The 23,018-nt window shown below is 40.1% G+C and overlaps 1 protein-coding gene across 1 annotated transcript in view; it reads right to left on the bottom strand.

Moving 5' to 3' along the window:
- Window positions 1-2,598: 2,598 nt before the first annotated feature.
- LOC125905783 (synaptosomal-associated protein 25-A-like) overlaps window positions 2,599-23,018 on the bottom strand; it is a 53,001-nt gene continuing 32,581 nt past the window's right edge. Inside the window, exons 4-8 of the mRNA XM_049603979.1 lie at window positions 17,612-17,660; window positions 10,788-10,905; window positions 6,984-7,103; window positions 5,240-5,384; window positions 2,599-4,020 (exon numbers count right to left, since the gene is read on the bottom strand). Coding sequence (XP_049459936.1) covers window positions 3,952-4,020; window positions 5,240-5,384; window positions 6,984-7,103; window positions 10,788-10,905; window positions 17,612-17,660 — 501 coding nt within the window. The 3' untranslated portion in view covers window positions 2,599-3,951. The remainder of the gene's footprint in view (window positions 4,021-5,239; window positions 5,385-6,983; window positions 7,104-10,787; window positions 10,906-17,611; window positions 17,661-23,018) is intronic.

The raw sequence follows: 23,018 nt of genomic DNA, 5'->3' as shown, positions 1-23,018 counted from the left end.
GGCAGAGATACGCAAAAGGTCCCTCATCTCTCCTACAGGAGCAAGACACACACACTTCAGCCTTGTTTTAGGCTATCGGTTTTGTTTTGCATCTCTTTGTAGTTGTAATGCATGTTTTTGTGGTGTTATATTGCTTTGCAGTTGTTTTGTGTCTCTCTAAATCTTTTTTTTTTTGTTCATTTCATCTTTGTGGTTGTTGTCCTCTTTTCTGTAGTTATTTTGTGTCTCTTTGCAGTTCCTTTGCATCTCTTTGCGATCATTTTAATATCTTTCTTTTTTTAAATTTGAGACACTTTCAGTTATGCAACTTGATAGCATCAAAATGAACTTCTTACTTAAACTTGGTGGGGTGCCCCTTTAGCTAAAGGGAGAAAATGCAGTGCATCGTCACATGATACCAGCAGAGGGAGCTCTTTGTCTAAAAATACACTCTTGAGCCCTCAGAAGCCTCAAAGCAAGTTTGTTCCATTTATTGGTCCAGCAGAAAATACCTTTAATGCTAAGTGCATGTGAGGAGCTGAAGCACTGACAGATTCTGTTACAAAACATGACATTATTGTTTTCGGTAAGACTCATGTTATATTTAATCAACCACAAATGATCATCTGTGTAGGATTTTTTCATGTTGATAACATGATGATAACATTCATCTATTTTTCTCTTTGTGTGCATGTTACAAAGGTATGCCGGATTACCCTGCTGCGAATCTGTTATTGATTTAAGTTTGTGTGTGTGACATAGAGAGAGTGTGTCAGGGTTCTTAGTGACGTGGTAAACTCTAATCCACCCTAAGCCCAGGGCACCACAGTGGATGTCCATTAGTGTAATGTGCTGCTGCACATCCTTCCTTCTCCGTCCTTCCCTGCCTCTTTCTCTCTCCACCATGTCTGTCTTTTGTTTGCTTCCATGCCTTCAATGCAACACACGATAGTGCATTAAATAAATGTGTTGTCAATGCATATCTTTTGCCATTAGGCTCCAGTTTTAAAAGAACTTACTGGTAGTCAGGATAAGCTCTGTGACCTCTCACCTCCCTGTGGTGGGGCACAAACACATTTTCTTGATTTGATGACGATAATAAATCATTATATTACACTTATGGTACCTTGTGGGTTTTTTTAAAAAATTTTACATGGTAAAAGCACCTAAAAATTCTACTGGGATTGTAACATCTCTTTTTTCTCTTATATAAAGCTGGGTCATGTGACAACATGACCTGTTTGTCAGTGAAGGAAATGAATATGCTGACACCACAGAGAAATCGATCTCCCTGAAATGAGGAAATTCAACATAACATGATATATGAGAAGAGTGTTACATTTAAGGTGTCATTTCCTGCACTGTAGAACCTCAGCATTTTTTATCATTGTTATTTAACTGCAGATATTGTATTTACATAATTTTTAATGTACTGCCTCATGTTGCAAGTATCTACAGTATCTTCTTTTTCACCTGATTCCTGTGCTCCTGTCCAGTGAAACCTCCCATATATATATATATATCACTGTGGATAACATCAGCTAAATGCTCAAACTATCACTATTGTGACCAACCTGAGGGTGTCTGCATTTCTTATTGTAGCTGAAAAAAGTCTGCTTGTGTCTGCCTTACCTTAAAGGAATACCTCACTCTGTTTTTTTGACATGCCTGAGGTGAAAGACAAATCCAAAAATTACTGATGAATTAAAGTAAAAGGAGTCTGCAATTAACAACGGCGAATATATATATCAGAACATCTGTTTACAAACTCTCACACAACTCGTGCAGTACAATCAAAATCTCATTTATGTAGTCATATGCTTGGTACTTTCCAAACAGACGCCCCGTCTAACAGGGAGCCTCACAAAGTGAATCTTACCTATGTTCTCTTAAAAGCCAGACTCAACTGACAAAAACAGCAATTTTCTGCTGGTGTATCGCTGCTTCGATCAGTTAGTTTGCTTGTGTTGTTTTGTGATTTTAGGCTACTTCAGATGCACCAAAGTCACACAACAACACAGCCTAACTAACTGATCATGGCAGTGGTAGACCAGCAGCCCCCAAGTTCAGCGTAGTAAAATCACCGTTTTCGGCAATGGAGTCTGGCTTTGAGAGCATAGCTAAGTTTCAAGTCAAGGGGCTGTCTGTTTGGAACGTACTGAACATACGACTGGATATGAGACCTGAATTATACTGCATGAGTTGTGTGAGAGTTTGTAAGCAGATGTTTTGATACAGTTTAGCTGTTGTAAAAGGCGGACCCCTATGACTTCAATTTATCAGGAATTTTCTCAGTTTTTGGATTCTTCATTCACCAGAGGCATGCAGAAAATAGACAGTTTTCTTAAGAAAATAAATGTAACACAGGGTGAGTAATTGATATATAAATGGTCATTTTGAGGGTGAAGTGTTCCTTTAATACAACATAATGAATCTCGTCTGCTGAACCCTTTAAAATAAAAACTCATTCAGTCAATTTTTTTCTCCTTGATTGAGGAGCAGGACCAAAATGTGAAGCTTACTTCAATCCATGCTTGTCTTTGTTCCGCTCAGTTCAGTGAGTTACACAGGACCATGATATAAAGTACTGAAAGTCATAAAAATAGAAAGGAAGCTCAGTTTGGTTCTACAGTTATGATGGTTTTATTGGCATTTCCCAAGGTTGTATTTTACAATGATGGTCACAGTCTGGAAAGGTAAAGAGACATAAAACAAAAAGAGTGGCACTATTGCAGATTAATATGGGCCTCTCTTCTGTGTGGCCTACATATGTAGCATGCAGTTGCCATGTTAAGATATTTCTGTCTGTATACATGAATTATTCAGTGTCTTCTAGCAGCGGATGGACATGCATAACACTTAATTCACTACTTGATATTAGGGTTGCTAGGGTTGAATCATGGGTAAAGCAGTCTGGCTTGGGATGTGACCTCCCTGTACTTTTGCCTACTGTGACTTTTAGCAAAGCTCCACCTCCTTTCATTATCAATCACAATGTTAGCAATGATAGTATGGTAATGCCCAATATTTTTCTGATGGTTAAACAAGGGTCCCATCAACAGTGCTTTTCAGACCACAACCTAATGCAAATATTTGTATATGCACTTACGATACAGTTTGTACGAATTACAACAAATCTTCAACCCTTGCTTTTGAATGGTCAGATTTAGCTCCCTGAGGAAAAGGTAAATACTATACAATCAATGGCATCAAATTGTGTTAATACTGCTTCATCAATAGAGTTGGTAAAATACAAAAGCCATATTTGCATCCACATGGCTCAAATACGTAACTGAGTATCCTTGGTCTATGATGTTACTAAGATTTGAGCGGCTCCACATCAACATTAAATGTATTTAGACGGTGGCCTTCGTTACAAGCTGTTAGGGCTGTATGTTCACTATGTTCACTGCAAATCACTGTGGCTTTATCATGTAGCATCACAACATCTTAACTGATGAATACACAGTGTGTCTTACATGGACAACACCAGAATACTGATATGGGGGGAAGAACATTTTGGAAAAAGGTGTACATACAGTTTATATTACACACAGACTTTAAAAAAAAAAAGAATGATGAAGAAAACAGGAGAAGTGATCTAAGTCCATGAAGCCATTTAAGAAGCACTATGTACAGTGTGGAGACAGTTTGAGTGGACGATGTGCAACAGAACTAATGTTTCTTAACAAAATCAAAAGAGTGACGACACAGAACAACATTGACAACAAGGGGAGGGATGGGACGGAGGCAAGTGATCGGCGTAATTGAGGGGGGGGGCAGAGGAATGTATGATATGTGCATGTGTGCAAACCTCTACAAGTATCACAATAAAAGCATGAGCTTGCAGCGCCTGCTGTCGAGCATAAGAAGAGGGCGCTGGGCGTTGGTGTTGGGGCTGGGCTGGGTTTGGTGTTGTTATTTTTAGGGTGGTTGGGGTTAAACGGGGATGAAAGCACTTTTCGCCGCAGTTTAGCCACTGCCCAACATCTTTGTAGCACGCTGGTTGGCCTCGTCAATCCTGGTCTTGTTGGAATCAGCCTGAAAGAGACACACACACAGTTCACCCAGGAGTCAGTTATGGGTGGGGATGAGTGACTTTAAAGGAAAATGCGTCTGTGGGTGGAGCTAACTTTGCACTTGCACATCCTTTATAGAGATTTAAGGAAAGGAGGAGTCATGCAAAACAACAGGGCAAGCTGTGGGAGCCTCCTACAGCTGTTCAAATAAGCCAGATTTTTCACAAGAGTCATTGCAAACACTTGTCTCTGGATCTGCCCAAAAGTAAACACATAATCTAGCTGCCATGAACTCCCATCATAGCTAACAGCATAGGGACCTATGTCCAGGTCAACTTGCCAGCTGACCTAATTACCCTGCACATTCATCCGCACAAAATATCCCAAAGTAAAAAGAATGTGACACCTCGGAGTCTTGTTTCAATTAGCTTGTGGAGCAATTAGCCAGAACTGGAAACCCACAGAGTCAAAACAGCCACATTCATGGGATATATGCTAGAAATGAACTGGAATTATCCTTTAATGGAGACATACATACATACTCACATTTTCACCCAGATTTTGTTTATTGGCATGTGAATCAGATTTGCTCCATTACTGTGTCAAGCGGGCTAAATCTGCTCAAAATCAGCACAGCTGCATCCGCTGTTACATGGCCTAATGCTGAGCATGTAATCCATGCTAAATATCAGCTAAATGCTCTATAGATTAGCTTCCATTTGCTGCCTTTCATTTATTTACTTTATGCACAGTTCTGACATCAAACTGTTAAACTCACAACATCAAACCACATTCTGGCCCCATAGCTTTCCATAACTTCTTCTAGCATCAATACAAATAGGCCTACAATTAGTTATCTTATTAAGCAGTCTTGAAAATCTAGTACCCTTCGCAGACTCTTGATTATCTTGTTTCATAAATATGACTAATGTTGTCCTTGATCCTCACGTTGTTCCATAAGGAGTATTTTAGGTCTGTTTTGTTAAGATTTTGAAGCACCACACTACTAAATGTTCAACTCTGCTGGCACTGTCTTCATGTACTTTGGATCAAACATTACTTTGCTACCCCAACAACTAGGAGAGGTTGTTGCCTGGTAACTGAAACTAACTTGTTTCCAACAGTGAGTATGAATTTAGAGTGGTGAAGAAGCAATTACACCATGGTCATGTACTTCTCTAGAAAAAAATGCACCCTCTCCCACCAATTAAAGTTTGAAATTCTCCATGGCCATACTGTACCTTCTCCATGATCCTATCGATCTGCCGGTTCTGGGTGTCAATCTCCTGGCCCATATCCAGGGCCATGTGACGCAGATTACCAATGATCCCGCCCACCTGCTCCAGGTTCTCATCCATCTCATTCTCCCGGGCGTCATCTGTTACCCTGGGGCACACAGGAAGAGCAAGTAGGACTGGTTAATGGCAAAATATTATTTTTAGTTACTGTTGGAATCTACATTGTGCTGGAAAGCACAAGCTTCATAAAACAGCCTGGTACAGTACACTTCAGTGCACTTTGAGTAGATATGATATCTTTTAAAAGAACAAATACTTCAAATTGCCTTTGGAACTCAAATACTGGTACATTTAAGGATAAAAAGAATAAGCCGTACTGGTCACGTGGCCTCCCAGCTGGCAAACATGAGCTATCTGAGGATTTAGTACCATGGACAGCACTTCACATCAATCTGTGAGAGTCCCGTTTTTCAAGAAACCAAGGAAGAAGAAACCCTGATAATTTTTTGGAATCCATGAGGCTTAAATCATATGTCATACTATTACCCAGTGATTCACAATTACAGGCCCGGGACCCCTCCAGTGAGTCATGAGATAGTTCTGAGGGTCACAACATGATTAAAACAAAGTTTTGCTACACAAATGTGAATTAATTTTTGTTGGATTTACCTCAAATCATTGCTTTTTTTGGAAAGGTTTACCTGCTCAGGTTCCCAAACATTTATTCAAATGACAAAGTTTAGAGTTAATTCTACTACTCACCTTATAGACTTCTGTAACTAGTGATGGGAGGTCACAAGTAGACACACACACATTTATTTTAAGGGGTCATAAGTGAAAAAGGTTGAAAACCAGTGGAATAACACATATGTCAAACTTTGTTGCTCCAATTTTTTTTTTAAATATAAATGAATCTCTATAAATAGTAATCTGCATGTATCCTGAATCTGTAGGCCACTGGACAAGATTTTGGTATCAGAAGCGTTCTGGTTTCCGTTTGTAGTCTGAATAGTATTGACCAACCACATTTGAGTGTACTTTGGTTGCCTGCAGGTAAACAGTCCATGTGGAGAGCAAAAGATGAAATGCAATCTCCAAACCCATCAGGTACTGTCTGATGTCGACTTGTCTTTTAACTAGCTTTTTTCTAATATATCTGCATTAAATTGCTAAAATCTGTTTATAGAGATTAGCTGACATGTTGTTGACCCATCTCAAGTTGTTTATCACACTGTAAACAATAAGCAGCACACTGAAGAGGAAGTCTTGGTCTGATTATCTGCTGGCTACACCGGATCTCCTGAAATTTTGGCTGTAGCCCTGAGAGGCTTTATCATCGTCAGATGATAGCCAGTGGGTTCTGAGTCTGAACATGAAAGAACTACATTTCTTTATTGAACCCTGACTGCTTATTGTTGCAGACTGAGCAGAAAATGTCCAGTTTCTTTCTTCTAAACATTACAGTAATTTCAGATAACATTTCAAACATTCCTATGCAGAACAGTCTGATAATACATGTTACAACCTGTCTACAATGAAGGTAAAATGTTTCTTGAAAAGTCAAAATGGGCAACCTATTCTAGGATAAGAGGTATATAATTTCATATAATTGTGAATGTAAACAATATTCATTCACATATAAACACACAGCATACACGATCATTCATTCAAACACATAGAAACAAGTACGCATACCAACTACACACACATACAGGAGCACACACACAGAAACACACACACTACTTACCTGCGGATGAAGCCCCCACTGATGGCCATCTGTTCACGTTCGTCCATGACTCGAGCCCCTGGCTGGCTGTTCACCACTCCATCCTGGTTCCCTCCCCAGGCCTGGCCCCCGCCCTTAATCCTACCACACACACATATCAGTCAGGGCCAGTGAGACTGTTGTATTGTGTGCTTGTGTATGTGCATATATATATCTGTGTGCATTTGTTTACTTATTTGTAAATGTGACTAGCGACCAGTGGGTGTGCATGTGACTGTATGCTGGTCAGTATGTGTGACACTCTGTGTGTGTGTGTGGGTGTGTGTGTGTGTGTGTGCTCTGGAGTGTGGATGTGTATTGTCTATGTAAGTGCATGTTTTCTAGCAATTCACCATTAAAACATATACATGAATATATGTTTGGAATGCATTGCATAATATTGTGGCATGCCAATCAGCCTACTAAAAGCATCATGCCAGTCACGTATGATAAACTTGCATACGTGCATTTGCAGTCTGTGAATAATTGATCGAATGGGCAGATCAATTGAGTCTGAGCACAATAAGCTCACATGTGGCTTGTGTTAGAGAGTAATCAAGGTCCTTTAAAGACTCAGAAAACCATCTCCCACAAGCACATACAGAAGAGCACAAACACAGAACATAATGACAAGACTCGAGACGGAGGAGACACAAACACACATGCAGAGTGAGAGGACATGCAAAGAGGAAACAGTACACAATGTTTGACATGAGAGGGAGTAACATGTAGAGAGGAACAGGATCAGACACATGCTGTATCTAGTAAAAGAAAGCCCAGCAGTTAGATCCGTTGTGGAAAACCAAAAAGAAAAAACAACAAAAACACAAAAAAATTGTGAGTGACTGGTGATCATTTTCCATGCAAAACTAAATAATACAGTAGTTGTGATGAGCCCTTCATTTCATCTGGATGGATACATCTGTAGGAATATACACTGTATACAGTCAAATAGGCAAATCTAATTCTTAGCGTTTGTTTTATTATGCTTGGAGTATCTGATGAGTGGAGGTCACCACTGAGGACAGCACAATGAACAAAGTCTACTTTAGAGTTGTTCAATTTTCAATAAAAGACCATTACTGTATGCAACATTGTTATTGTGAGGTGGTAAACCACACCCATTCAGTGCTCCAGTTTATAACAACAAGCAAGAATTATTTGTCTCACACTATTTGACAGTGCCATATAAAGAGTCTAGATCAGATGAAGCACATTACATAAACACAGGATCACATAACAAGTGGATCACAATAGGGAGGACCAAAGAGCTATAGAATAGACAAGATCTGAACCCAAAACAACCACAAATGGAAGAAGGACCAAAATGGACCATATAAAGGCAGCAAACTCTTAATATATCTTCATAGTCAAAATCAGGTGGTGACTATTTAAAACACCAACTGCTACAAAATGACAGCTGTGATGCAAATAAGGCAGATTAGTTACATGTGCTACTATCAAGATCCTGCTCAGCCCTGTTTTGGAGAAAGAAATCATCTGTTAAAATGTCTACTGATTCTAGGTCTGACCTAACACAGAAAAAAAACTTTTCTCAAGAAGACAAAAACCCAGCACATTCTATAGTAATGCCTGACTTTAGATATACAGTGCTGCATTTGGTTAATCATAAAGGTATTACTTATTCAACCCTAGACTTAAGTCTGAGAAACATCTTGCTGCAAACCCACCACAGACTAACCCATATATAGCCATTTATTTCTTGGTTTGTCAGCCACTTGTATTTTCTATAGCTCTGAGATAGACAACTGTATACAGTACATGTACTGGTCTCAGTATAGTGTAGTATGTTCAGGCATGGCTCAGTGGCCATGGTTTAGCTGTTGAAGGTCAGAGACCAGATCACACAGGAGTTTGGCAAAACAAGCATTGGGAATCCACCTTCATATCAAAGCTTTCAAAGAACAAATAATTCAATTTAATACTTAAATATTAAAATGGTAGCACCTGATGTCCAGTGTGCTCAGAGAACAAGTTTACCTCACTCTTGCATGATGTTTCATTATGTAGGATGGTCCTGAGGGGAAAGAGGCAGGGGCCAACTGAGGCATACTATAGTATCGGGATATCGGGTTCAGGTGTTTTGTAGTGGGGTTGCAAGAGGTACTTATCCTTAGTCAGTGTATTACCTAAAAAAATAACCAATATCAGTTTAAGTGTATGCTACACTGAGAGTATTGACACCACTTTACCTTGCTGTCAAACAGCCCTTTCTAATGGGGAACTAAAGCTGCTACATCCATCTATGCTCTTTTCAAAGCCACCAGACTCCATTTACAACAGTAATTTTACCTCGCTGAACATGAGAGCTGCTGGTCTACTGTTGTTATTCTGTTTTGTTATTCTGTGACTTTGGTGTTTTAAAGGACTATTTCAGATTCCCCAGATTCACGAATTAACATAAACAAATCAAGGCAGCGGTAGACCAGCAACTTCTGTGTTCTGCAATGAAAAATCCCTGTTTTTGTCAAAGGAGTTTGGTGAGAGCACAGATAACGGCTTCAGTTCCCTGTCAGAGAGGGCTGACTGCATCAAAGTAAAGCTGTGAAAATGTTCTAAATATAGTGTACACTTAATCTGATATTGATTTTTTAGGTGGCTGAAATGCATTTGCTGCAGCACCTGTCAACAGCAGTACATTGTTTAGCTTTTGTGGTGGTACTCCTGCCTGCTTCTCCAAACTGGGAGCATGCCGACCACCGTTTACTTAATGCACTGACCACCTGTCTCATACAGCCCCACTTCAAAAATTAGAATTATGCCTTTAACATTACAACTGTAATCTGAGGGTCATGTGCCAAAGTGGTGTGTTGAAGAGTCAGTCAGACAGCTGCTTTAATGGGTGTTTTTACTGTTTGTTTTTGATTATAAAGTTACTGTAGATAAATCTGGTTTAGTTAATACAGAAACTTGTATTGCCCAAGGAAAAGTCTGGCACATAATAACCTACATAAAACTATAACATCTAATTCTTTCATCTAATTCTTGGCAATGAATATAATAAGCCTATTTCCCAAAACTATTCAACTGCTTAGCTGCAAGTATCAGCTGTGTACCATTATGTCATGTACTCAAATAAAACAACAGCCTTTTTTTCTTAAATATACCAGTGAAAACTTTGGTTGCCATAAATTCCAGGAGCTATGATACAGTCTTGTCTGAAACCGATCATTTAAAATCAGACAACTTTCTTTTTAATGTATTGCAAGAGCCACATGGTATCAATTAATGCATGTGAAAACATGTAAAACACCAACAGCTTTCCAAATGACAAAAGGTGGATAAAACTCAAATGAGGTATTTAGTGAAGAAGGCAACTAGTTGATTTATTCTTTGGTTTGATTTAGACTTTGTACACAGCATGATGCATCATGCTGCAGGGTAAGGGTGGGGGCTTGGGTGGGGTTTAGGGGAAGTGGTGGGGGCTGTAGCCCAGATCCCTGCTGACGCTGCTACCTGTTGGAAGAGAACTCTCATCCAATGTGGAATGAAGGGCTTTTGATGACAACAATGAACAAAGTGGCATCAGACCTGTTGTGCAGATGTGTGTGTTGTTCATGCATGCACGCTGTCAACTTGAGCAAACACACCCACACATGCATGCAGCACTGGTGCCTGTTCTGACAGTGTGTTATTGTGGCTTTGGGCCCAACTGCTCATACCACTGTTCACCGTGCTCTACACACCAGAAGCAGGCGGACGAATAGAGAGGCAGGAAGGCAGGCACTGAAACACATGCAGTCAGGCGACACAGGCAGCACCTACTTGTTACAGGGACATGAACATAGACCACAGAACTGTCCTAGATTGTTCAAATTCTTTTCTGCATCCTTCATGTCCTTATTGATTTGGTCCATCCCCTCCTCGATGCGCTCCAGTTGTTCTGATTACCAACACATTGTCATTTTTCCCAGCAAAAGAACGAAAGCACATGAGAAGAGAAGAGAGGAGGAAGAAGTTGCGGGGTGGAGGGGAGGGAGGGGGAGTAGAGAGGGCAAACAAAGGAGAAGAGACAAAAAAGACATTGACTGTGACAAGAGAGACATCAGACATCACCACCACCACCAGCACTGGACAGGCAAGAGCTTGGGGCTCCTGGCCGGTACCTACTTTTTAATACATGGGCATATCAGACCACAGCATTGTCCTATATCTTTTAAATCTTTCTCGGCCTCCTTCAGGTCTGCATTCACCTTGTTCATGCCCTCTTCCACACGATCAAGTTGTTCTGGTGAGGACAAAGGCATGAGAGCAATGAAATAAATTTGACTCGTGTTGTTTTTTTGAGGGCTGGCGTTCTACGCTATGGTGCAAGAGGCAAAATGGTTTGGCTAGATGCAGAAGGCAAAGCAGGCAACAAGCATTGAGAGTAGCTGTTGATACAGTGACTAAGAGACAATGCTTTGCATGTGAATTAACTTCCTTGAACTCTAACGACTTTTGTTTCCTACCTCCGTCCAAAGTGACACATTGCTTCTCTGAGTAAGAATTTCATCTGAGTGGCAGTAGCAATACCTGCATCAGCAGCTGTATGCGTCATCCAAACCTGCATCTGTGCATGAAGATGTTTATTCTGCCACTCTGCCTGTCTGAATACTACTGCACATCAATGGGAGCAGTGATAGGCAACAGAGAGAGTGACAAAGACTGTGATAGGTAGAGTACTTTAAAAGCATTAAAATAAATGAGCAACAAATCAATGAACAAATCACGGACTGAGTGTGATGAAAAGCACCTTTCAGGCATGTGAAGTCCCCAATGCTTCCTTACTCAGATGGTCAATAGGGCACAGAGCTATAAAAAGCTCTGATTCAAGGTCAGATCCTCTCTCTGGCTGGTTAATGGTTATAGGACAGGATAGCAGTAATCTCCATCAGTGGAAGGGGGCACTTTGTCTTCCAGGAAAAACTCAGAAGGTTTGATTTGTCACATTGTAGTGCAGAGGATGCAGATATAACACTGGCTCAACATCTATAGAAATAAGTGCTACTGATCCACAACTGAAGTAAAGTGTTCAATTTTAGTATTTCTACAGCTCAGGAGAAAACTACCAAAACTAAGACAACGTATCTTACTTTTCTAAAACCGGAGCAGTTTACACTATGTGCTAAACAAATGGGACAAACTTTTCATAAAAGAAAAGACAGATCTCAAAAGCTAAGGAGAGACTATTAGTTGAAATGATTACGATGAATTTTCAGTTAACTGTAGGGTACAACTAGACGGCACAGTCAAAGACAACTAAATGGCCTCCAGCAGTAATCCCAGGCAAAGTGAGGGATTGAGTCGAGGAGGAATGTGAGAGAGAGAGAGAGAGAGAGAGAGAGAGAGAGAGAGGCATTGTTTATCTCCTCAGCTTCAGGCAGCCGGGCCGGACTTAACAACCTGCCTCCTGCCCTCTGTCTGAGGATTATCGTGTGAGCGCCTCCCTTCCCCTCCTAGTCACACTCACAGGTGTAACCAACTAGAAAGTAGGATCAGTCAAATCAATGATGATTTTTTTTTTTTCACAGCAGACATTGTTACTTGTTGTACAGTAGTAGGATAAGTACAGGTGTTTCTAATAACATGAACACTGGTTATGCTCTGCTCAAATTCCTCAGTCACTCAAATCAATCAATCAATCAATCAAAACTACACCTGTGCTTTTCCTGCTGTGATACGTCAAAATGTCTGCTGTAAAAAAGATCTTTGTCATATTGTCATTGTATTTAAAATTTCTCTACACTATGACAGGGACATAAGTAGTAAAAATAAATGAAATTTAGGAATTTGCTGCCCCGAAAAGACAGCTGAGAAAACTAAAACTACAACCTGCAACTTAAAATCAACTCTGTTTAAAATTCTGGGTCAGTTCTGAATGAATTCAACAGCTATGGCACTGCGTTTTGGTTTTGGTTTCAACTGCACCAACAAAGCATTGAATTTGTTAGCACTTTGATTCGTGCCTCTGACTACCTTCTTCTCCATGGCAACAGTGGTTAAGGAGCCAGTGTATTGTAATATTTTGAGTCATCCACATGCCAAAAATAATTTTCTAAATATTTTACAGAAACAAAGTTGAAATAATTAAAAGTAGTGGCCATAGCATAAACCTATAGGATTGTTACATTATCCAGGAGAGTGCAGTGTTTCCACAGTAAGTAACATTGAGAACATTATTTAAAGACAAATCGACAGAAGAAAATGTTGCATTGTACTTTTCTGCAAGCCATGGATATGTTTCAGCATTTTCATGTCTCATTCCTAGCATACAAACATTTAATGACATAGTTCAGATTACATGTATATGAGCTGAATTGTCCTCAGGAGGTGGGGGCATTGGCATATTATGCAAAAATGGGCCCCTGAGCACAGACGTGCAAAAGACCCCATCACCTCTCCTACACTGAAGCAAGACTTACAGACTTTGTGGTGGTTTAATGTCTCTTTTTGGTCTTTCTGTGTCTCTTTTGGAAGGGTTTATTTGAGTGACAATTTCGGCCACTGGGCCTGTGTCAATAACCCATCCATGGGTGGAGGGATAGCATGTGCTAGCAACCTAGGTGAGACATCTGCCAGGCAGGCCATTAGGTGAGACCAACAAACAACAAAACTGTTTGTTTTGACATAGGTGCCACATAGGTGGCATTTCCACAACTGTGGCACCAGGGCTGATCTTTTCTAGTGAGAAATCACAGCATATACATCCGTGATTGGACTGTTTTCACACACTGTTTGCATATTTTGTAATGCACTATAATTTGTACAAATCATACCTATTAATAAACCAGTTATTTGTGTATAATCCACATATTTGGGAAGGCTACGATCATGTGACCAATGCACTGATGGGAGTAAAGAACAAAGATGGAAGCAGTGGGTGGTAAAACACAAAACCTTCCCCTGGGACTTCTCCAAGAACACTGGTCATTTTAAGGTATGTTGTCATCATTTTTCTTTTCTTAAACCTAACCACAGTAACTTTCCCTGCCTAAAGCTAACCTCCATAACTTTACATTTAGTATGTAACTTTATTTAAAATATGTAACGTCACTCGTGGCACTAATTCAAAGGATATCATACAAACTGTTAGGATAAGTTGCCATGATTATGTCACTAAAGACAATGTTCTTTAGTGAGACCTGATCTGCTGCATTTACAGCTGCAATTTTGGCACCAAAGCTGGGTGTTTTTAGCCAGACATCAGGGAAGTTATAGTGGTGGTTGTGGTGACAAATTTGGATATTGTAAGCCAAAACATGATATTTTGCAAGTCCTAACCAGGTGGTTTTTGTGCCCACACATATTGACATGTTAACCACAGCATTGTTGAAGCATAAAGTTTCAACATATCCATTACATATAAAATGTACAAATGTTATGTATCCATGGTTTGCAGAAACATACAATGTCAGCTTTTATTCTGGTGATTGTGTTAAATAAAAACTTGAAATGGGAATACGGTATGTGGGAAAAACACTTCTGAAATCAGCAGCGACTCTCACTTCACAATTCTTTTGGCTTTAGGCTACTGCTCTGTTTCTAAACTCTGAGAGAGAAAAAGAAAAGCCTCTTCATAAAAGTAAAAAGAACTCTCCAGCTTCTGTGAAATCTAACTCTTACACTGCACGCTCCATCTTTTAGATTCACTTCACTCACAGTCTCACAAGATGAAAATGAAGGCAAATGAGACAGTGATGTGTGCGACTCAGTGCCTGGAATATATCAAGAGTAGTTGCTTTAATGTGTTTCATTAACTGTTGGTGTGTAAGCAAATCAATTTTTTGGCTGTAGTGTATGGAACACTGATCCAAGAGTGACAGAAAAAAACAGTCACTGATGAAGTGATAAATAAAAAGTTGTATTGATGTAAAAATTGTGATCTCCAGTCACCACTTTAAGGCCATTAAAATCAGCCACACTCCTTGTACATTTTCAGCCTGCAGCTACAATCTAACCAATGGTTTGTGCTCTGAGCTAAAACGCTCCTGGTGGGGGCTCGCTGAGGCAGAGCTGCAATCCATCGGCGCAAACTGAGGCGTAATTCAGGTCAACATGCATGTAACAGCCGAGCAGGGAGGGACTCATTAGCTGCAGTGAGACCTCCGCCATAGGTAATACATCACTTTAAGAAATGAAAAATGTCCTCCTATGTATGACCTGCATGTGTGTGTGTGTGTGTGTGTGTGTGTGTGTGTGTGTGTGCGCATGTGTGTGTGTAAAGGTCAGAGGGATTAGTTACACCCTGCTCAACAAGACAGTATTAATTGTCACAGGCATGGAAAGCTATTACTTATAAGCCTTTTTTCTTTCATGGCAATATAAGAGGGAATTCTTGATGTTAATAAAATGGTAAATATGTCAGCGCTGCGAACCGGAAGGACTTGTATAGTTTAGTTGTTATTGCACACTGAAAAAAGGGGTCGGGAAAGAGAGGAGGATAGATTGAACGAATAAAATAAAGAGTTTCTTCATTATTGTAACCAGAATGATCTCCCGGCAAACTTACGGGAGAGGAAAAACGTAGAGAGGTCAGGAGAGAAAAGTGAAGGGAATGAGAGGAGGGGCTGGTGGAAAGAAGAGAAGGAGATCGAGAAAAGAAGGGAAGAAGGGAAGACAGAAAGAAAAAGAGAGAGACAGATGGGGGATCAGGTTAAGAGGACATTTGCTGAGAGGCAGAGGTAATTTAAATCTGTGAATTGATTGCCGTCCTGTGCTAACAGCAGCGAGCCGTGCACTGACGCAGCCATGACTCTGGAAGGAAGACGACAGGAAGAAAGAGAGAGAGAGAGAGAGAGAGAGAGAGAGAGAGAGAGAGAGGAAACAGGCTATCTGTTCCTTTGACAGGCCAATTAGGCTGCTCTTTCACGCATGAAGCGAAGCACAAGCCAATAGCAAGTTTTATGGAGGGGGGACACTGGGCTGGTTGACCCAGGGCCCACACTCACCACCAAGGGGCTCCATTAGAAGCCCGTAAGATCACACCCTACTTTACTTCTTTTTAAGTTTACACTCACTACTGTATTTTGTAAGGCAGAAAACATTAGAAAAAAGTAAGATGTAATATCATGCAGTGGGCTGTCCATCTGCTGGCTTTGTAGTAGTCCTACAGTGTTGTCTGAGCCCCCTGACCTTTCTTTTTCTTCACTGTATTAGTGGTTCTGGTAGTTTTAAATATTTCAAGAATGCTTAATTATCTAATTATTAAGTCAGACATAAATGAGCCACTTATATAAGTTGTAGAACACAGGGATGGTTGGTTCCACTGTGCTACATTGTACAAGGGCCATTGCAAAAGTGGTATTGTTGAGGGTTAAGGTTTTTTGTTTGTTTGTTTGTTTGTGAGTCTTGTTGTGTGTTCTTCTGTCTATTTTTTCCGAGTCATTGGCAGGTTTGCCAGTATGAAACAGAGACGGATGGACATCTAAAACTGGATATTAACTTGAATTTAGTTAGTTATTTTGAGTTAATGGAATAAGTTGTTACCATGGAGTAAAATCTTATTTCTTGATAAATTCAGACATGTGGTGTGCACTCTCCTGATGTTGTTGGTGAATTGCTGGGTGGATATTTGCCATGCATGGCCTCTTCTATTTTGCTAGTGAACTGGTAGTGAAGGCCAGTAACACTGGGCTGGGCATGGTGATGCTCATGTGCTGCAGCAGCACCTGTGACTGGCAGACAGATCTCCTCCCCAATAACAGGAGAGACTCTGAGCAGTACACACAGACTGACAGTCACTGGTATCATATGAGAGAAATGTCCTAAACTCACCGTTGAGTAGCCACAAAAGAATGTATATTACCATACAATATGATAAATTTACATTGTGTTAATGTTGGGTGCGCCATGAGGTGTATATTCAACAACATCATCAGTTACAATAAGAATTTCTTGAAGTGACAGTAGAAATAAGATGCTAGAATGTAGTAATTTTAGCTCATTGTCAGTTACTGCCCCACATATGTTGTAAGTCGCGACGGAGATATTACAGGGCTTATGATGATGACCTGTAAACAAGTGTTGGCATTTTTGGAGATTTCAATGCTGTGTTAATGAACAATATTAGTGATTATATTATTCAGTAAACAAACAAAATTGTTGCAGCGTCAGAAACAAACACTGGATCCGACAGTTCTCATCATGCAACTCTATAGCCTCATTTGTTCAAACCCACCATCACTTGAGTAGCTTCAAACTTTCCAAAGTTCCTCCAGAGTCACAGGCAAGTACAGAAAGCATAAAAGTGTAATGTAAGTAATGGGGAGGCAAAGCAGAAGGCTACTGTAGCTCAACAGTCACATCCAGTATAATGACTTTAGCCACATTAGCTCAGACTGTGGCTGAGGTTACTTTTAAAGACTTGGCAGAGACTCATAAAGAAATAAACTGTTCTGCTTTGGTAATTACAGAACCATAAAGATAATTTTCCTGTAGTGTAAATATTACTGGGACTCTGCAGCTTTATACTGGACGCACTGCTGATGACGACTCCTCTATTGTGCAGCATGAAATAGCTGCAAGAGAGAATCGGTAGTGGAGCAGATTAAAAAGTGCAGACAGATGTTCGAGAGATAGTGTTTAGTGATCTCTCCCTATCGACTTACCTCCCTGCTCATCCAACATGACCAGAGTCCTGATGCCGGCATCTTTACTCTAACAGACAGACAGAGAGATGGAAAAACAAAGAGAGTTGGAAAAAGAGGAATAAATGTGACAGATCAGTAAAGGTCAACAGAGCAGAAAAGAGAAAAGGACAGTAGGGGTGGGTCAAACTACAATTTGAAATTACTTGTTTTAATGTGGCTGAACTTAACTGAAACAATCTGAATTTAAAGGATTTTTGACATTTTGGCAAATACGCTTAATCGATTTCTTGCCAAACGCTGAACAGAAGATTGATACCATTCTCATATCTCATTAGATCAAGGGAACTGCTAGCATGGGGTAGCATAAGACTGGAAAAGGGTGATCAGCTTGACTTAGTTCAATGGTAACAAAAATCCACCTCCTGGTATCTTTCGAGCTAAAATGTAAAAGGGCAACTTGTTGGTTGAGCTTTCAAGGTGCTACTTTGCACATTTCTTTAACCTTTTGACAGAGCTAGGCTAGCTTTTTCACCCTGTTTCCAGTCTTTGTGCTAAGCTAGCGTCATTGCCAGCTGGCTTTAGTTCCATATTTACAGAACAGACATGAGAGTGGTGACAATCTTCTCAAAAAACTCTCAGTGAGACCATAAGTAAGCATATTTTCCAAAATCTCAAACTATTCCTTTAAACTAAAACAGTCAACCATCATCAGTCAACAAAGAAAGGGGAGGATTTAATATATTATACAGTATTGGACCCAGGAACAGAGCAAAGTCATGGAAATAAACACACTCATCAGGAGAATCTTATCACAAAAATGTCTTCTACAGACAGTATGCTACTTTTGTGACAGGACTTTTGTGTCCTAAAGTAACATTAGGAGCCAAGCTACACCAAGCCAAAATTACCATATGGCGGTTATATGCCTCTGTGAACCAGTCAAGTTGCAGTTACAGTTTACATCCATCTCTGTCCAGACTCATATGTGGCCATGACACTACAGTGCTTCAAATATGGATGTTTCTGCAAATAAGATACATGTTCTAATACATAAATGCTTCACACACATCTTCAATTTGGCAGCACAGAAGATTTATACAATCACAGCACAGCTTCAAGATGGATTCCCAAGATTAGTGTCATCAATTCAGTGTCTGAACAAATGTCTCCCCTTCTGTCCCTGAGTTATGTTGTTGAAAAAAGGCCAGAAAAGTGTTTTTGCAGAACATTATGACCTTTTGGTCAAGTCTAAGTGGACATTTGTGCAAAATTTGAAGAAACTCCCTCAAGATGTTTTTGAGATATTGTGTTCTTGAGAATAGGATGTATGTAAGGACAGACAAACAACCCAAAGAACATAAACCCTCCAGCCACAACTGTCGCCAGTGTGAAGGCATAAAAACATAACCACAATCTGCACAGTGCGACACATCCTTATATGATGGTTTATATGAATTCATATTAAAAGTTGTGTACCCATTTGTATGATATATTATTAGTGCCTCTACCGCTTAGGTTAGATTTAGGAAAAGAATCATGGTTGGGCGTTGTCATGTTATGTACTTAATATAAGGTGACAAGGTGATGTGACAAAGTAAAGCTACTCACATGTGTAACTTAAATTGTGACTTTTGGTTTCACATGGGACACACACCCTGGCTAGGGATGGGTATCGTTAAGATTTTAACGGTACTACTACTCTTATCGGTACGGCTTATTGATCCGGTATTTTAACGGTACTCTTATCGATACTTTTTGAGGAAGAAAAAAACAAATTAAGAACATAAATTGCTTTATTTTCTCAATTCTCATTATGCAAAAAAAATTTACTTTTTACAACTTGAAATGTAAAATACATTAAATAATAGTGTTGTCATGGTACCAAAATTGGGACCCAAGGTATGATACCAGTGAAAGTATCATGGTTCTGAGTAGTATCACGATACCACAGCAAAAAATAGGCAGATGTGCCTTTTGTCATTTATAAAAACATAAATCACTTTTCTATAATACATCACTGATATTTCAATGGAATAAATTACTTACTGACTTATTCATACTTCAGAAACAGCATTAATAAGTGATTAACATAGGGGGGATCAAAATACAATAAATAAATGAAATAAAAATAAACAGCCACCCTCCTCTCCTGACAAGTAAAGAACAGTCCCTCCATAAGTAAAGAACAGTCCCTAAAGTGCGGTGAGGTTTGTGGACCGTTACCTGCCACAAAGAGAGAAATGTGAACAGCTCATTTCCCCTCTGACATGTCACATACCTGTGTGCCGCCACGGCTTGGCTGTTCAGGTACTTCTGGACAGTCATGACGCCAACAAAGAGGACATTATTGTACCTGGAGCTGGGCTTCTTCGTCACCGGTAAGCCGTTATCTTGCGCTGCGGAGCACTATGGCCGCCCTATTTGACAGGAATACGTATTCCTGTCTGTGTCTGTGACCCCTGTTCAACCCACAACCGACAGGATTCGCCTGCTGCTGGTTGAATTCTGTACTCGCACAGCGTGCTCCTGAATGATTTCTTTTACTTGCACAAAAGTATTTTCAGTCGCAATGTATATATACATACATATACAAACAAATCTAGCCTTCAAGTAAAAATATTAGGTATTCTAGGTATGTTAGGTATTCTAGGTATTTTATATGGTGATGTAACATTAACCACTATGGATATATAGACCAGAGGGGGGAAAATCCTACGCACCCAGCCCAGGCTATAATTATGGTTATATTCATGTATTTAGAAGTATCTGAAAAATACACAAATAAAATCCCAAATCTGAAATCCTATTTAGTAAATAGGGTCGCAAAATAGCTAATGGTTATTAACTCCACGTGTTGGCTGCTAGCATAATGTTACAAACATGGACTGGACGTAGATGAACTAGCTGTGCTAGGGCAGTCAAATCCTGTACATCTTTCTGTCTGAATATGATGCACTTTCGCAAGGTGTTTTGACAAATTACTAGTGTTGCCGCCCTTACATGCAAAACATTTGTCACACTTGTGACAACGCACTGTGTCTGCAATGTTTGGCTCTCTCCGCCATCGTTATCTATCTAAAGGTAGGCTACGAGCTTGAGTTGGTGTATGCACTGTCTTGTGTGTGTGTGTGCGTGTGTGTGTGTGTCACTGGAACAACAGCTCTGCCCCCCTCCTCTCCACTCACACACAGGAGGCAGCCAAGGTGAGCGAGACAGATCTTTCATCTTCAGGGAGAATAGCCAAAATTATGATACAATGACAGATAATTGACGGAGTTGGTGAGATAAATGTACAAGATAAGGTTTATCTTATAAAAAAAAAAACGCGACTGCTCCAGTACCGATAGCAGAACCGTTAAGGTCAGAGCTTATCAATACTGCGGTCTTGAAGAATGTAGCCCCGGGGCTCGTTCAATACCGGGGTTTGGTACCCATCCCTAACCCTGGCCTCCTGGGTCAAAGTCCTGTGTTTATTTGACCCACACACAACTTCAAATGCCTCCATTGCCAGACTTTGACACTCTTCATACTACATGACCTGGCTTTCTTCTTTGCTCCCATCAAATGAGGGAGGACAGTTCGCAGCACATAGGTCATGTGAGCCTCCTTGCTCATGATTAGTAGAGTTATATACAAATTACAGTGCATTACTTTTCGTAAGAGTATGAACGGTGAATGAGAACAGCCTGCACAGTATCAGCGGTACATGAAAGGTGGGCAAACCAGGAAGTGCCAGGGTCAGGAGACCATTTTGGACTGCCCATCGAGTTTATTTAGAAAAATGTTATTTAGAATTATCCCTCATATAGAGAGAGACTAACACACTAACTGACAGAAAACAAAATTGCAAACCTCTAAAAACCCTACAGAAAAGCCACACATATACTCATACAAGACCCTGCACAGATTTCTGTGATAAACTCTTCCACCAAATGGCATGTGCTATATTTGTTATGTTCACTGGGCTTGTACCAGAGATTTGTTGACAAAGCTCCAACAATGTAACATTCTGATTATGCTTACAAAGTTGGCACAAGCTTAAACAACCACGAACATGAACATTCATGCCGACTGGTACACTGTTATTTCTCTGTGCATGCACCGCCTGGGCTTTGTCACATAATAACACTTCAGGAAGCCCACAATAACCACATTAACCACTGTGCATACAACAAAACAACAGCTTTGTGCTCTCCATGAGCCCGAGGCTTCCTCTGACAGATATTAAAAACCAAAGGCCGTTCAGTTCATGCATCAGCTATTTTGGATCAAAGTGTGCTCTGACCTTCTTGGAGCTGTGATAGATAGAGACCAGTGCTGGAGGCCAGCTAGACATGCCACTGATATTAGTATCAATCAAACCAACTGCAACAGAGATCTGCGAGTGGCCATCAGTGTGGACTTAAATTGTTGTTGCTCAATGTTTTCTCTGGAAACATCATGTTAGAGGAAGGAAAGCAGTATGTTTACAGGAGATTTGTGGACAAATAAATCCTAATTACATAATCCTCAGTCAGAAACTTCAGCAGAGCTAATGTTTACACATACATGTGCTTTAATACAGTTGAAAAACTGCTTGTTTAATCACCAGGAATCATAGGAAATCACACATATACAAGGGCAGACGTGTCTTCTGAACTACGGGACGGGATATCTGTCCACGCCAACTGGCACAGCCTAAGGTAATGACATCACATCTTTCTGGACGCACACACACATGCACACAGACTACCAGGTCTTTTTTACACTTTGCTTTACAGTGAGTCATTGAGATTTTTTTAACCGCTTCTCCCTAAATAATTTTCTGTCCAGGAAGTGAACATGGAAGGTGGTGACAACCTTTCAAGAGATTAATAGAGATGAATATTTTAAACCCATCTTTCTTTCTTTCTTTGTTCTTCAGCGCAGCAGCAGAGCTGGCATAAAGCAGTCCTTTGATATGAGTTTTAAGCACATTTAGTAGGCTTATATGGAAGTAATGCTATCCTTCATTTTTTCTTAGTGTTCTGTCCTAAAACCTATAAATAAAGGTGTTACTGAAAGACTGAGAGTGGTGTCTGTATCAGTTACAATCCTTAAAGGAATCATAATCATTGCTACTTTGCTGTGCATAAATGACTAACTAAAAGGCAATAAATCCAGAATATAAATAAGATAATAGAAAAAAACGTAGTAAGAAAAGAGCAAAGAAAGAAGGCAAGATATCTGTTTAACAGTAAGACAGAGTTGTCCTCTGTAGCCCGGCATTGATTATTCATTGAGATATCCACTCTGCTGTCTGCTGGAATCTATGCTAATTCATTCACTGTGGTGACGACTGCTGCTCCCCTGCTATTGGTCAGCCGACCACCTGAGGTGGTATCTGATAAACACACATCTACTGGAGCTCCACATTTTGAAATGAAATCAATCAAATGATTGGGTG

Source organism: Epinephelus fuscoguttatus, linkage group LG2 (genome assembly GCF_011397635.1).
Source record: "Epinephelus fuscoguttatus linkage group LG2, E.fuscoguttatus.final_Chr_v1".
Taxonomy (NCBI): Eukaryota; Metazoa; Chordata; class Actinopteri; order Perciformes; family Serranidae; genus Epinephelus; species Epinephelus fuscoguttatus.
Note: the sequence above shows the minus strand (reverse complement) of the source record. Positions and strands in the feature narration are given on the sequence as shown.